Here is a 14,486-nt window from a genome sequence, read left to right as displayed (position 1 = left end):
CCAGGGAAGGTTTGATTTTTTTTAATTAAAAAATGTATTTTATTTTAAATTCTGAATTTTTTTGACTGTGCCGCGTGGCTTGTGGGATGTTAAGTCCCCAACCAGGGATTGAACCTGTACCCTCTGCAGTGAAATTGCCGTGTCTTCACCACTGGACTGCCAGGGAATTCTCTAGAGCCTGATTTTTAAAAATGTAAAACACAAAAGGGAGGCTGGCTCTTTTTCTCCAGTTTGGAGGGACAAACAGTCCCTCGGGTGGTAACCTCAGAGCCTCGGGTGGTAACCTCAGAGCACCCCCGAGACAGAGCCGTCCAGCTTTGGGGGCCTTCCTGTGTCTCATTTTGGAGAGGAGGACACAAAGCCCAGAGAGGCGAAGAGACCTGTGTTCCGGGGACTGGGACTCCCGGAGGCCAAGGTGCCCAGGTCCCCCTTCTGACCTCTCCCCTTCCCTGGGCACAGCACCAGGGATGCCCGTGAGCAGCAGAATGGGGAGCCACGGCGCAAAGAGACAAGAAGAGGTGGCTTGGGAAGAGGCCATTCCGAGCTCCAGCTGGAAGCATGTGGTGGGGTCAGTGACCAAGCAGACAGGAGGGTGGAGGGAGCAGAGAGGGGCTCTGGTCCTTGCTTTGGAGATGGAGAAGTCATCCAGATCTGTCACCTTTCAATCCTTGTGGGACTGAAGAAAGGCAATGCCAAAGAATGCTCAAACTACCGCACAATTGCACTCATCTCACACGCTAGTAAAGTCATGCTCAAAATTCTCAAGCCAGGCTTCAACAATATGTGAACTGTGAACTCCCAGATGTTCAAGCTGGTTTTAGAAAAGGCAGAGGAACCAGAGATCAAATTGCCAACATCTGCTGGATCATTAAAAAAGCAAGAGTTCCAGAAAAACATCTATTTCTGCTTTACTGACTATGCCAAAGCCTTTGACTGTGTGGATCACCACAAACTGTGGAAAATTCTGAAAGAGATGGGAATACCAGACCACCTGACCTGCGTCTTGAGAAACCTGTATGCAGGTCAGGAACCAACAGTTAGAACTGGACATGGAACAACAGACTGGTTCCAAATAAGAAAAGGAGTACGTCAAAGCTGTATATTGTCACCCTGCTTATTTAACTTATATGCAGAATACATCATGAGGAATGCTGGGCTGGATGAAGCACAAGCTGGAATCAAGATTGCTGGGAGAAATATCAATAACCTCAGACATGCAGATGATACCACCCTTATGGCAGAAAGCAAAGAAGATCTAAAGAGCCTCTTGATGAAAGTGAAAGAGGAGAGTGGAAAAGTTTGCTTAAACTCAACATTCAGAAAACTAAGATCATGGCATCTGGTCCCATCACTTCCTGGCAAATAGATGGGGAAACAGTGGAAACAGTGAGAGGCTTTATTTTGGGGGGCTCCAAAATCACTGCAGATGGTGACTGCAGCCATGAGGTTGAAAAATGCTTACTCCTTGGAAGAAAAGTTACGACCAACCTAGACAGCATATTAAAAAGCAGAGACATTACTTTGCCAACAAAAGTCCATCTAGTCAAGGCTATGGTTTTTCCAGTAGTCATGTATGGATGTGAGAGTTGGACTGTAAAGAAAGCTAAGCACTGAAGAATTGATGCTTTTGAACTGTGGTGTTGGAGAAGACTCTTGAGAGTCCCTTGGTCTGCAAGAAGATCCAACCAGTCCATCCTAAAGATCAGTCCTGGGTGTTCATTGGAAGGACTGATGTTGAAGCTGAAACTCCAATCCTTTGGCCACCTGATGCAAAGAGCTGACTCATTTGATGCTGGAAAAGATTGAAGGCAGGAGGAGAAGGGGATGACAGAGGTTGAGATGGTTGGATGGCATCACCGACTCAATGGACATAAGTTTGAGCAAACTCCAGGAGTTGGTGATGGACAGGGAAGCCTGACATGCTACAGTCCATGGGGTCGCAAAGAATTGGAAATGACTGAGCGACTGAACTGAACTGAATCCTTGTAGGATCCCTGTGCCCTTCCTCATGGAAGCTGGCAGACAGCAGTCCCTTCGGGAGCCAGGGCCAGTAGCCTCTGCAGCCCCAATGTAGCCCAGACACCTCTGGGTGCAGTGGGAGCATCCCTGCACAAGCGAACAGGAGACTCAGGCTCTGTCAATTCAAATTATTACTAAGCACCAGCCACGTGCCAGGCACTGTCTTCTGCAGGCAAGTTCTCTGTCTCATGGGGTTTCTTTTCTAATAGGAGGAGACTGTTAATGAGCAGACAAATACACACATGCCCGAGGTCTTTACAGATGATGACAACAAGGAAGATAATGGGATAAACGATGGCTGGACAGGTTGGTTTGTTGTGGGGAGAGTGGAAACAAGGAGGGCCTCTCTAAAATGGGGACAGTGGAGCTGAGATATGTGTGTGAGAAGGTGGCAACCAAGCAAAAATCTGAGGGAAGTGTGGTCCCTCCCTGGGTAGTGGCAAGTGCAAAGGCCCTGAGGCAGAAATGAGCTTGTGTTTGGGCAAATTTGCCTGGACAGAAGGGCAAGAAGCAGATTATAGAACGAGGCCCTGTCACTTTGTCATTCTCTCTAAGGGATTTGAGTACATCTGATCTCCTTATTCAATCCCTAAATTTTAGGTATCTGTAACTTTGTGTTTCAGTGGTAAAGAATCCGCCTGCCAATGCAGGAGATGCGGGTTTGATTCCTGGGATGGGAAGATCCCCTGGAGAAGGAAATGGAACCCCCTTCAGCATTCTTGCCTGGGAAATCCCGTGGAGAGATGGCCTGGTGGGCTACAGTCCATGGGGATCACAAAGAGTAGGACACAACTCAGAGTGTCCAACAACAAGCTTCAACAAACCTTTCTTGGCCTTATTTCAAATTTTTATTTTAACAGCTTTTGTACAGAAGACAGGAAATTATTAGTTTGGGAGTCAGAAGACCTAAATTGTGGCCCCAGATTTTTCAGTAGTGAGCAGTGTGACCTTGGACAAATCCCCTTTCTCATCTTTAAAGCAGGAGATTGGACCACAAGCTCTAAAGGGCTTTCTGGCTGAGAGAGCCCAGCTCTGGGAATTCATATTAACTCTTCTTGATCCTGTTTTCAGCCCACATATGGATCTTCTCAGCACACACCTGCTCCTTCATCCAGGATCTGCACACAGTAGACATATATTAGATGTTTTTGAAAACAGGAGACAACCTGCCCAGACATTAGCAGGGGATGGTCAGATACATCATGCTGCAATTAGAAGACGAGTGAGTTAAGCAGAGAGCCACTGAGCTGGAGGGAGGCGCGTGATGTAAGTGATAAAGCGCGCTGCAGGATGTGTTAGAGAAAGACTCTGTTTTTGTGAAAACCAAACAACAAAGGTCTCTGTATGTACATATGTGGGTTTGTTTGTGCTCACAAGTCAGGAGAGAGGTGGGAGAGAAGAAGCTGCAGTCTGTAACATCCGTTATTCAGTGTGTGTGTGTGCGGACATGCGCGCGTGTGTGCACACTTTCCCTAAAGACCGCAGCACGCCTCCCGGGACCCAGCCCACCATCTGAGCCTGTGTCACTGAGATTCTGGCAGAGGGGCGCTGTGATGCCAGTCTCTGAGCTCATGTCCTTTGGAGACTGAGGCAGGTAGGGAGGGACAGGCGTGGGCGGTGTACACTTGGACCTTGGAATGTCCCTCTCCCCTCCTGGCATCTGGGCCTCTATTTCAAAGGCTGCTGATCACTCACAATCTGAGGCTGGTTGCTGATCACTCACAATCTGAGGCTGGTTTTGGTGCCCGGAGATGAGTGGGAGCTGCCCATGGCCTGTGTGATCTGAGACCACAGGTTTGATGACAGCACGGGAAGCAGATGCTCCAGTCTGCTCTTTCCTGCCCCCTGCTTTAGGGCTTCAGAGGCAGCTTGGGCTGCAAGGGTCTTCCGGGGCTACCCCGGCCATCCCTCTGGCTGCAGACTGATTGAAACCAGCCATCCCTCAAGGCTGCCCTGCGGGGAGGTGTGTGTGTAGCTTATTGTCTGAGCTCCAGAAGCTGCTTCCGTGTCACGTCCCTCTCTCCTTCAGGGAACCCCTGCAGATGTCTACTTTGAACCTCCTTTGCTGCGGTCTGTGTTCACCTCCTCGGCTGTGGGCTTCTCTCCCCACATACGAGCCCTTCACCCTAGATGTTGCGGAGTGGCCTCCCTCCATCTCGCTCGTCCTGGCGTCGGGAAGGAAGCACCCTGCCCCTTGCGGGGCACTTGATGCTTTGCAAGCCCTCTCGTGCTGCATCCCACTCGAATGGCCCCTTACAAATTGGAGGTGCAGAGCAGTCAAGTGACTTGTCTGTGTCCCCAAAATGAGCAACAGGCGTTCCCAGGCCTTTGACTCCAAAGATCAACCTGTTGAGACCTTGCGCTATTGTCAGAGATGCCCCCTCCCCAGCGGTCCAGTGGTTAAGGCTCCAAGCTTCCACTGCAGGGAATGCAGATTCGATCCCTGGTAGGGAGACTAAGATCTCACAACCTCACAAACCGTGCAGTGTGGCCAAAAAAACAGGAAAGGAACTTTCACCATTGAAGTCCCCCTGGGAGACTGGCTTAATCAGCCACATTTACATCTGATGAGCCGACTCCCCAGTCTCAAGAGGGCGGCCCAGGGTTTGTTTGTGATCTGGGTGACCATCCTGGCCTGGACCGATCAGCCTCGAGCTCTAGCGTTTGAACGAAGGCCAGAGACTGGTGAGACTGAGTGTAGTGGCACGTGGAGTCAGGGTCGGACACGTGCTGATTGGAGGCGTGGAGGGGCAGGTGCTACGAGAAGGGAAGGAGGCTGCTCCAGGGAGAGGGGCCTGGGAAGGTGCGTGCAGGGCATCCCAGATGGACGACCCTGTGACCTGAGAGGGAAAGAGCCAGGAACATTTGGATCCGGTGAGCTGGCTGGATGTCGCACAGTCGGGCATCACGACAGACCCTGCAGTTCGTCAATAATCCTCCGTTTCTAGAGCTGCTGACCTGATGAGAACAGAGAACAGCTGTCAGGGCCAGAGCCATCTTAGATGCAACAGCCGAAGGCCCAGCTCATGCTGGCTTAGGCAAAAAGTAGACCTCATTGGCTCCAGGCTCGTTGGGAAAGACCCTGATGCTGGGGAAGACTGAAGGCAAAAGGCAAGAGGATGAGGTGGCTTGATAGCATCTCTGACTCAGTGGACATGAATCTGAGCACACTCCCAGAGACGGTGAAAAACAGGGGAACCAGGAGTGCTATAGTCCACGGGGTCGCAAAGAGTCAGACATAACTTGGTGATTGAATAACATCGACAACCATTGGCTCAAGGCACTGAAACTCCAGGGGCAGACCTGGGCAGGCCCGGTGAGATCCAGGGCCTCAAACAAATGCCATGGGGCTTGTGGCCCACTCTGCTTTTCCCTGCTGGCCTCTGCTTCTCTCTGTCTCCTCACGGTGGCGAGATAACTGCCAGCACCACCAGACATTCTCCCTACCTCTCAGCAACTCCAGCAGAAAGTAAGTGTTTCTCTTCCCACGAGTTTCCAACGGAAGTCCCAGGACAAAGTTCTAGTGGCTCTGACACGTCATATGCTCATCCCAGAACCAATCTCTGGGGCTGAGGATACGGGACATTCTGATGGGTCAGGACTGGGTCACCCGTCCTTCTCTGGAACCCATGTGGGTGAAGTCAAACTCCACGTGCATCCCAGGGACCAAAAGCAGAGAATGATGGTTTTACCAGGAGCATCAGGGCATCAGTCTGAAGAGTGCGCGAGTCCAGGTAAGCCATGTGCTGCAATAAACACCCCAACATGTCAGCAGCTAACACAATACAATTTCATTTCTTGCTTCCACTGGTGTCAGGGCTGGGGCTCTACTTTTATGCTCATCCAGGGACCCAGGCTGGTGGAGGCTCTGTTATCTTCAACACTTAGCTTCCAAGGACACCCTGGGTTGATGATATCCACAGGTCGGCGGGAGAATAAAGCAAAGGTTACATTTTGTTTGGTCCGGGCCCCGGGAGAGGTGCTCATCGATTGTACTGGCCACAACTTAGTCACATAACCACATCTCAGTGCCAGGGAGAAAGGGAAGGAAGTCTGAACCTTAAAAGAGGGGTGAGTGAGTCCCGGGCAGGCACAAACAAGACTCACCTGTGCTTTCTAGCACAGTCCAAGTCCTTCAGCCTTTGTCCCTGGCATGCAGCAGGACCGGCCCAATATTCCTGGCTGAGGTCTCCTTTACGATGGCTGGATCCACCTGCCTCCTTCATCCCTCACCTACCCAACCTCTTTCGTGCTCTTAAATTGAGTGGTGAGGAGGCTTTTTTTATCCTGGATCACCTGTCAAACCTGTAGATTCTCTGTGGACAGGCAGGCAGTAGAACAAAGGGACAGAGAGAACGGTTTTGATTCAGAGACTCCTCAGATCCACGTGTCAGCCCCCTCAGTCCTTTTCAGCTACCTTCACTGGTCCCTAAGCCAGCAGCACCTTCCTCTGCTCCATGCTTGTGAGCATGAGAAGTCACTTCAGTCGGGTCCGACTCTTTGTGACCCCATGGACTATAGCCTGCCAGGCTCCTCTGTCCATGGGGTTCTCCAGGCAAGAATACTGGAGCGGGTTGCTATGCCTTCCTATAGGCGATCTTTCTGACCCAGGGCTCGAACCCGTGTCTCTTATGCCTCCTGCATTGGGAGGCGGGTTCTTTACCACAGTGCCACCTGGGAAGCCCTGCTCTGCCCCACAGCCCGTAGCGAAGGGCAGACAGGAACTGGAGGGAAGTTGACCCATCACCACAAAGGACTGGCACCCCAACTTTCTGAAGACCTTAACTGGGAAGACTATGTACCAACACTGCTGTTGGCAGAAGCTGATCATTCATTCATTTGACCTCTGACGTGCTCACTGTGCGCCTGGCATTGTGCCGGGTGCTCAGGCGAGGAGATACAAAAGCATAAAATATTATATCTAATCTAGTGTTAAGCAGTCAGGCTCATGTGGCTGAGAAACTGGAGATGAAAATAAGACAAGTTGAAGCTGGATCTTCTACCTTGATTTAGAGATGATGCCACCCCAGGGCACGAACAAGTGGCATATTTAGGGCTTCAGGGACCTGCTCTTCTCTTCCCAGGGCTGTCAGTGAGGATAGCACCAGGTAAAAATGATAATAAGCAACACAAGAGCAGCAGTTACAACTTACTGTGTGCATTGGGCACTGTACTAAATTATTCAAATGTGCAAAGCTTTCATTCTCCCAACCACTGTGTAAAATCTAGAACTCACCCACCCCTATTTTCACAGATGGAAAATCAAGGCGCTGAAAGCTTTCAGAAACCTGCTCCAAGTTATAAAGCCATCATCAAGTGGCAGCTCTGGGACCGGCAGTCAGGTCCATCCTGTGCCCAAGCCCGGTCTGACCGTCTGTGTTAAATTAGAGACGGCATCTGTCTGGATGATCTTCCGGCTGCCCAGACTGCGAACCCGGAGGGTGGCTGGTGTCTGCCAGGAGCTGCTCTGTATTGTGAGTGGCAGTCCTCTGCCAGGGCTGGACTAGACCCGAGAGCGAGAAGGCCCCAACCTGGGGCTTTGGAGCTCAGAGCGGACCCCAGGGAGAGGGGCTGCAGTCTCTTCCACTGGCCTCATCTCTTGGGCCACGGGTTTCCTCCCCAAGAATAGCCATCCCTTGAGCAGGGCATCTGAGGATAGCTCCCCTTCAGCCTCCCCAGGCAGAAGCCGGGCAGGAGGAACGCTCCTCCACCCACTTGGTTTCCTATCCACTGATGGTTCTTCCATTCACGTATTCATTCAACAAGTTAACGTTGAGCCCCACTCTCTGCTCTGCGGTGGTCAAGGTACTGAAGTTCAGTTCAGTTCAGTCACTCAGTCGTGTCCGACTCTTTGCGACCCCATGAATCGCAGCACGCCAGGCCTCCCTGTCCATCACCAACTCCCGGAGTTCACCCAAACTCATGTCCATCGAGTTGGTGATGCCATCCAGCCATCTCATCCTCTGCCATCCCCTTCTCCTTCACTCAGTCTTCCTCCCCAGCATCAGGGTTTTTTCCAATGAGTCACCTGTTAGCATCACATGGCCAAAGTATTGGAGCTTCAGCTTCAGCATCAGTCCTTCAATGAATGCCCAGGACTGATCTCCTTTAGGATGGACTGGTTGGATCTCCTTGCAGTCCAAGGGACCCTCAAGAGTCTTCCTCAACACCACAGTTCAAAAGCATCAATTCTTTGGCTCAGCTTTCTTTATAGTCCAACTCTCACATCCATACATGACCACTGGAAGAAACATAGCTTTGACTAGATGGACCTTTGTTGGCAAAGCAATGTCTCTGCTTTCAATATGCTGTCTAGGTTGGCCATAGCTTTCCTGCCAAGGAGTGCTAAAGGGGGTGGGGAAACGAATATGAATCTATGCGGCAGTAGGAGAGGTAAGACGCTTCCATACAAACAGGAATCCTAGGCGTCACCTGATGAGGACCACGAGAACAGCACAGGCCCCATTCTGCGTGAATCCGAGAGGAGAGATGACCCCCGGATCTGGCAGGCTTGGAGGAGGGGTGTGCATTACGGAAAGTTCCGAGGAGGTGGGATTGGGCCTTGTGAGAGGGTAGGACTGAACATGTGCGGCCAAAGGAAAGGACATTCGCGGTGGCGTGAATGGCAGGGGCCCGGGCCCGTACATGGGCGCACACGGCGAGGTCTGGTGACCCGGGAGGGAGCACGTCTGTGTATGGAAGGGGAGGAGCGGGAGTCAGAATGGCGTGGGTGGCTGGAGCTGTGAGCTGTGGCCCAGTCATACCAGTCACGGCCCAGCCCCTCCCGAGTGGGATCAGGAGAGCAGGAGGTAAGGCCCCAGAGGCCCCGGGAAGAGGCTGGGCCCGCTGAGACACACTGCCTGAGCTGTCCCTGGTATGTGTTGTTTCTGGAAAGCCCTCCATTGCCACGTTCACATCCCAGCATTACTTCTCAGGCCCAGGTGGCTAAGACTCCGTGCTTCCAATGCAGCAGACACAGGTTCAATCCCTGGTTGAGGAACTAAGATCCCACATGCTGCATGGTATGGCCAACCTCCACCCCCACCCCAAAAAAAGACCTCAAAAAGAAAAATCTGTAGGGTTCCATGACCTTGGGCAAACTCCTAAAGATGGTGAGAGACAGGGAAGCCTGACGTGCTACAGTCCATGGGGCAGCAAAGAGTCGGACAGGACATGGTGACATAGGCTCCCATTATTCAACTGGAACCCCATAAACCCCAAAGGGAAAACAGAGAAGATGTTCCAGTTATAGCAGGTTGGGGCGCCCTCCCTATTCCATCTCCCCATCACTCCCCACAGCAGCTCCTGAAGAACTCAGAGAACGCTCCCATTTTTATTTTACAGGTGGGGAAAAGGATGCCAGAAACAAGAGACAGGGGCTTGCTCGATGGTTCAGGGATCTTCTTGAGCTTGCGTCTAAGTTCAGGGGATAAAGGCAAAGTCAGTGCAGAGAAGGAGGGGGTGTTTCCCAGGCTGGACCTCTCTCCCTTGGGAGCAACGGGGCCTGGGGCTTGAGGGGCTAGAGTTGCCCCCAACACCCACTCCGTGGCCTGGTGGCCGTTGGCACTGTACTGGCCAGCTTGTGGCTTATCTCATCCTTGACTGGGAGAGAGAAGGTGGACCAGGGCCTTCCTCCATCCCACACAATGAGAATGGAGGTGTGGGAGTTTCCTGGTAGTCTAGTGGTTAGGATTCCGTGATTTCACTGCCTTGGCCCAGGTTCAATCCCTGGTTGCGGGGAGCTGAGAACTCACAAGCCATGCAGTGTGGCAAAGAGAGACAGAAATAAAAACAACTTATAATCGCCACTGCCAGGGGTGAGTGGAGTAGGGGTCGGGGGAAGGGACTAAAAATCCTAACCTAAACAGAAGGATCCTATGGGTGAAGTAGGAAAAGATCCTAATGCTGGGAAAGATTAAGGGCAGGAGGAGAAGGGGCGACAGGGAATGAAATGGTTGGATGGCATCACCAACTCAATAGACATGAAGTGGAACAAAGTCCAGGAGCTGGTGAAGGACAGGGAGACCCGGCGTGCCGGGCGGCCTCGGGGTCTCAGAGAGTCAGACACGACTTAGAGACCGAACAGCAACAAACGGCTAAAATGGTGGTTCTTCATACGGGCATCGTCTTATTTGCCAAAGCTTTTCCACAGACATGATTCTGTTTAGTTCTTACAATCAGACTGTGAAGTAGGAATCAGCCTCCTCCCACTTTACCATCGATAACGGTGGGGCCCAGAGAGGCTGAATGAGTTACCCAGCATCACACAGCTGGAAGGAGGCAGACAGTCCTTTCAGTCTGGTCCTGTAACTCCAGATCGAGAGAACAGAGCGTGAACGGGAGAAGGAAGGCAGTCGTGTGTGTGTGTGTGTGTGTGTGTCTATATTTTGGGAGGCTGCCAGAGACAAAAGGAGGAGCAGGGGTTAAGGTTGGGAGCCTGCTGGTGAATTATTACATTGCAACTGTTCCTTTAATTATGTGCATTTCACTTGAGAATGTATGAGCCATGGGGGAGGGATTCTGGGACTGCTAGGACCTAGCTCAGTGTCTGTCCCAAGGCAGGCGTTCAGTAAATTTCTGCTGCACACATCTGATTAAAGAGGGTGTGCTTGCGACCTTGTTTCAGGGTGAGATTGCCTCCAACACCAGAGGCTGCCTTGCAGCCCCTCCTCCGCTCCCCCGTCTTTCCTTTTTCTCCTTATGGGGAGAAACCCTAGCAAATCCCTGGTGGTGGATAAGAGGGAAGCAATGAACACGCAGTGAGTGGCAGCGGGCCCCTGTCACTCCCCAAACATGTGATGAAGTCAAGCCCAGCTTGCTCCTTCAAAGTCCCCTGACCCTGCCTGCGTCCCACCAGGCTGAAGTGACAGGGTGCCCTCTATTCCAGCAGCAGCAGGACACAGAACTGTCCTGATGGCGGGTGACTGCAGAGGCCGCTCGTCTCTGCTCTGGACAAGCCTGGGATCAGTGCCCAGCTCAGCACAGAAATAAAGAAGATATCCAAGCTCAGGACTCGGGCTGTCCTAAAGGTCCGGATAGACCTTTCCAGCTCCTCTGAAAGCAAACTGGATTGCTCACCCCTCTCTTTTCGATCGCCAAGGAGACCCAGCAAATACCATTTGGCTCGACACACACACACGAATCTTCTCAAAGATACATGGCTCATGAGAAGGCCCTGGCCCCCGGGCCCCGCCCCGCCCAAATGCTCCAGAGACACTTGCGTTTGGTGCCCAGGCAGACAGACATTCCGGGAGGCCGAGATAGACAGCTGACACCCCTCCCAGGCTTAGCCTGTGTGATTTGCAGGCAAGGCACCTGCTACTGTCTCCTCTCCTGACATGAAGGGAACAGCCTCCTTGCAGCAGCTCCCTCGTCTCCCGCACTCCTGAGAGGTGGCTCCAGCTGCTACAGGGGACGCTTCCTGGGACCTCTCCTGCTCTTCAAGGGTCTGATGATCATCTTTTCACCGTCAGTAGGCCTGGCATCAAGCATAACACAAGAGTGGTGACAGGCTGAAAAAGCAGGAATGGTTTATTTACAATGATCATTTGGTGACACATAGATCTTTGGGCTTTTAGTGACCTTGTTAAAAGACATGTGGGCAGGGGCCGGCTCCCCGGTGGGGTCACCACACTCTCCGGCCTCATCTTGCTGTGAGAACCCGGGTGCTGTCAGGACCCTCCGGCTCTGACAAGCCTTGGCTTGGGGACATCTCTCCCCTGTCCATTTGCTGGGTGGTCAGTGCCTCAAACACCTGCCAGATGCCCTCTTACCTCCGTTGGAGGGCACGTCTTGGTCCTAGCTGTGGGGCACGGAGCAGGGACCCACACACATTTGTATGCAGAAAGACAGGGTGGGTGAGGAGTCCTGCGGGTGCCAGAACACAGGCTTGGGCAGCAGCCTGGTGCAGAGAGCTGTTCCCCGGCCGTCTGTTGTTGGGGGTGGTAGGAACATCCCCGTTTTCTCCATAGGCAGGGCAGGGAAGTCCCAGAAGTCCTCCAAGGGGTGGAGAGGCCAGGCGTAGAGGCTGGGCACTCTCCCTTGTGTGGATTGGCAGTAGACTCAGGTGCCACTTGGGGCCTGGCCTCAGCTCTCCTGGGGCACTATTCTTCCCCCTGTAAGAATGCCTGCCCAGGGCTGGTCTCCCCAGGAAGGCTAGCCTGGCTATGGGCAGACCCACTCTCCCCCCGCCCTCCCCGGGGCCAAGATCCAAGGCCACTCTCCTGGTTTTCTGGAAGAGTCTCCTCCCCAAGCCCCCTTCTCTAGAGAGGATGTTTGGGGAGGGAGGGCGTGGCCTATGGGCAAAGCAACTTGGTGTTAAGCATGGTGGGCAATTCCACAGTGGAGGACGCCGGCAGGCTCCGGGGGTGGGGGGGCGAACACGGACTGCTGCTGCTCCCCCAGCTCGCCGCTCCCCCCCCGCCCCGCCCACTCAAGGGCATGTCAGGCGTCACCCTGAGCCGGGATGAGGCGCGGGGCGGACAGTCACAGAGACCACGAAGGGGGCAAGGGCGGGGTGGGGGACCGCGGGGGAGCCGTAGCGGGCAGGGCCGAGGCCGGAGGCTCTACGTCAGGCCGGCCGCGTCTGGGGCCGCGAGGCCGGTCCATCCCCCGCGCCCCGCGCCTCCGGCTCTCAGCGCGCCTGGCCGGCCTTCCAGCGGCGGGGCTGCGAGGGCGGCGGGGGCGCCGGGGCGGCCCGCAGGCTGCACGTCCTCAGCTCGCGGGCCAGGCTGAGCACCTCCGGTCGCTCGCGCGGCGCCGCGTCCTCGTCCTGGTCCTCGTCCTCCTCCTGGATGCTGCTGAGGCGCGGCGCCCCGCGGGCGCGCTCGGCGGCGGGGGGCGGCCGGTAGGCGCACGTGGCGTTGAGGAGCCGGCGCAGCGGGGCGCGCGGCAGCGAGGCGGCGGGGGCGCCCCCCGCGCGGAGGCGCTGCTGGCGCACGTGGCGCGCGTCGCTCTGGCGCTGCAGGCGCTTGAAGTCGCTGAAGGCCGCCAGCGCGGTCTGGCGGAGCAGGCGGGCCAGGGCGCGCGCCTTGTGCGCCCGCGCCAGCAGCACGGCGTGGCAGCGCAGCACCACGGCCTTGTGGCGCGCCTGGTGGCGGTAGACCCAGGCGAAGACGCGCGGGTGGCGCGCGTCCGCCGCGCAGTAGGTGATGCGCGGCAGCAGGTAGGCGTGCGCCGGCCGGCGGCCCCCGGGGCCCCCCGAGCTGCTGCGCTCGCACGGCTGCATGCGGAGGCCGTGCGGCCCCAGCGTCAGCTTCATCTTGGTGCCCCCGCCCGGCCCGCAGCGCGCCCAGATCTTGCCCACGGCGTCGTCGGTACAGCCGTCGCCCTTGGCGTGCAGGGTGACGGCGTTGCCCAGGTACCACACGGTGTAGGTCGGGTCCTCTTTGTTGAGCTCCACTTTCTGGCGCCGGCTGCGGAACACGCGGCCCAGGCGCTCCAGCGGCCAGTCGGGCAGCAGGTCCGGGCAGGAGCGCAGGAAGCTGGAGAGCAGCGACGTGTAGGCGAGCCCGGGGCTCAGGCTCTTGGCCTTGCGCTTGGCGTCGTCCTCCACCAGCACGAATTTGTTACGCCTCCAGGGCAGCATCGCGGCGGCGGCGGCGGCGGCGGCCCGAGGGGCTGGGGGCGCCGGGAGCTCGCGGGCGGCCTGCCCAGCGGCCGGGGGAGGGGAGCGCGCCCAGAAGCCCTCGGCCCAGGGCGTCCGAGAAGCTGGGCGGCGCCGGGGACAATCGGTGCCCGCAGATGCCCGGTGCCAGGCAGGGCTAGCTGGCTTCGCAGATGCCCGGTGCCCAGCCGGGCTGGCAGCCGAGATGCCCGGGCGACGGCCCCGAGCGTCCGGGAACAGCTTCCCCCTGGAGTCGCTCCAGCCGTCCGGGAAGCCAAGGAGGGGCAAGGGCTGGGAGGGGTGGAGACGCGCCCCCCCCCAGATCCGAATAGGGGGGCACCCCGCGGTCCCTGCCGCCCAAACTGCAGCGGCAGGGAGGTCGCCGGAGCCGGGGCTGGAGGCTGGCTGCTCGGAGGGGTAGACCGAGAGCCGCGACTGCGGTGGGGACTCCTCCAGGCGTCGCGGCTCCACCTCCCCCGGCTGCCTACATCACCGGGCGGGACCGCTAGCTCTCTCGTCCCCTCCTCTGTCTCCTCCCCCCGCGCGGGCTAGCGGGGCTCTTCGCCCGAGACCCAGCACAGGCGCGGTGGATCGGGTTTAATCATTATTGTCGGAGATCAAGGAGCAGGAAGCTCTTGAAATCGATCCAAGGACTTTGCCAGTGCAAGTTTCTCAGGTCGCCCTGGTGGTCTCAGCCCCTCTGGGAGGGTTCGGTACCCCCCTCCGCTTTCCCGGATGCTTACTGCCCCTCACCCTCACCCAGCTCCTGCCTCCCCGAATCTCCTCCCGGGCCGGCCTGGCTCCCTTCGCCTCCCATCTGCACAGCAGAAAGCCGGCCGAGGTGGCCGAGCAGTATAGTGGA

At 55.8% G+C, this 14,486-nt stretch overlaps 1 protein-coding gene across 1 annotated transcript; it reads right to left on the bottom strand.

The window, feature by feature from the left end:
• Positions 1–11,539: 11,539 nt before the first annotated feature.
• FAM43B (family with sequence similarity 43 member B) lies at positions 11,540–14,050 on the bottom strand. The gene has a single exon (XM_055398551.2). It carries the CDS (start codon positions 13,604–13,606, stop codon positions 12,653–12,655), a length of 954 nt encoding a protein of 317 aa, XP_055254526.1. The 5' UTR covers positions 13,607–14,050; the 3' UTR covers positions 11,540–12,652.
• Between the last annotated feature and the right edge of the window lie 436 nt (positions 14,051–14,486).

The sequence above is a fragment of the Moschus berezovskii genome, chromosome 2, assembly GCF_049115385.1.
Source record: "Moschus berezovskii isolate FMDL1 chromosome 2, NW_MosBer_1.0, whole genome shotgun sequence".
Lineage (NCBI taxonomy): Eukaryota > Metazoa > Chordata > Mammalia > Artiodactyla > Moschidae > Moschus > Moschus berezovskii.
The sequence above is the reverse complement of the archived record's forward strand: the minus strand, read 5'-3'. Positions and strand labels throughout refer to the sequence as shown.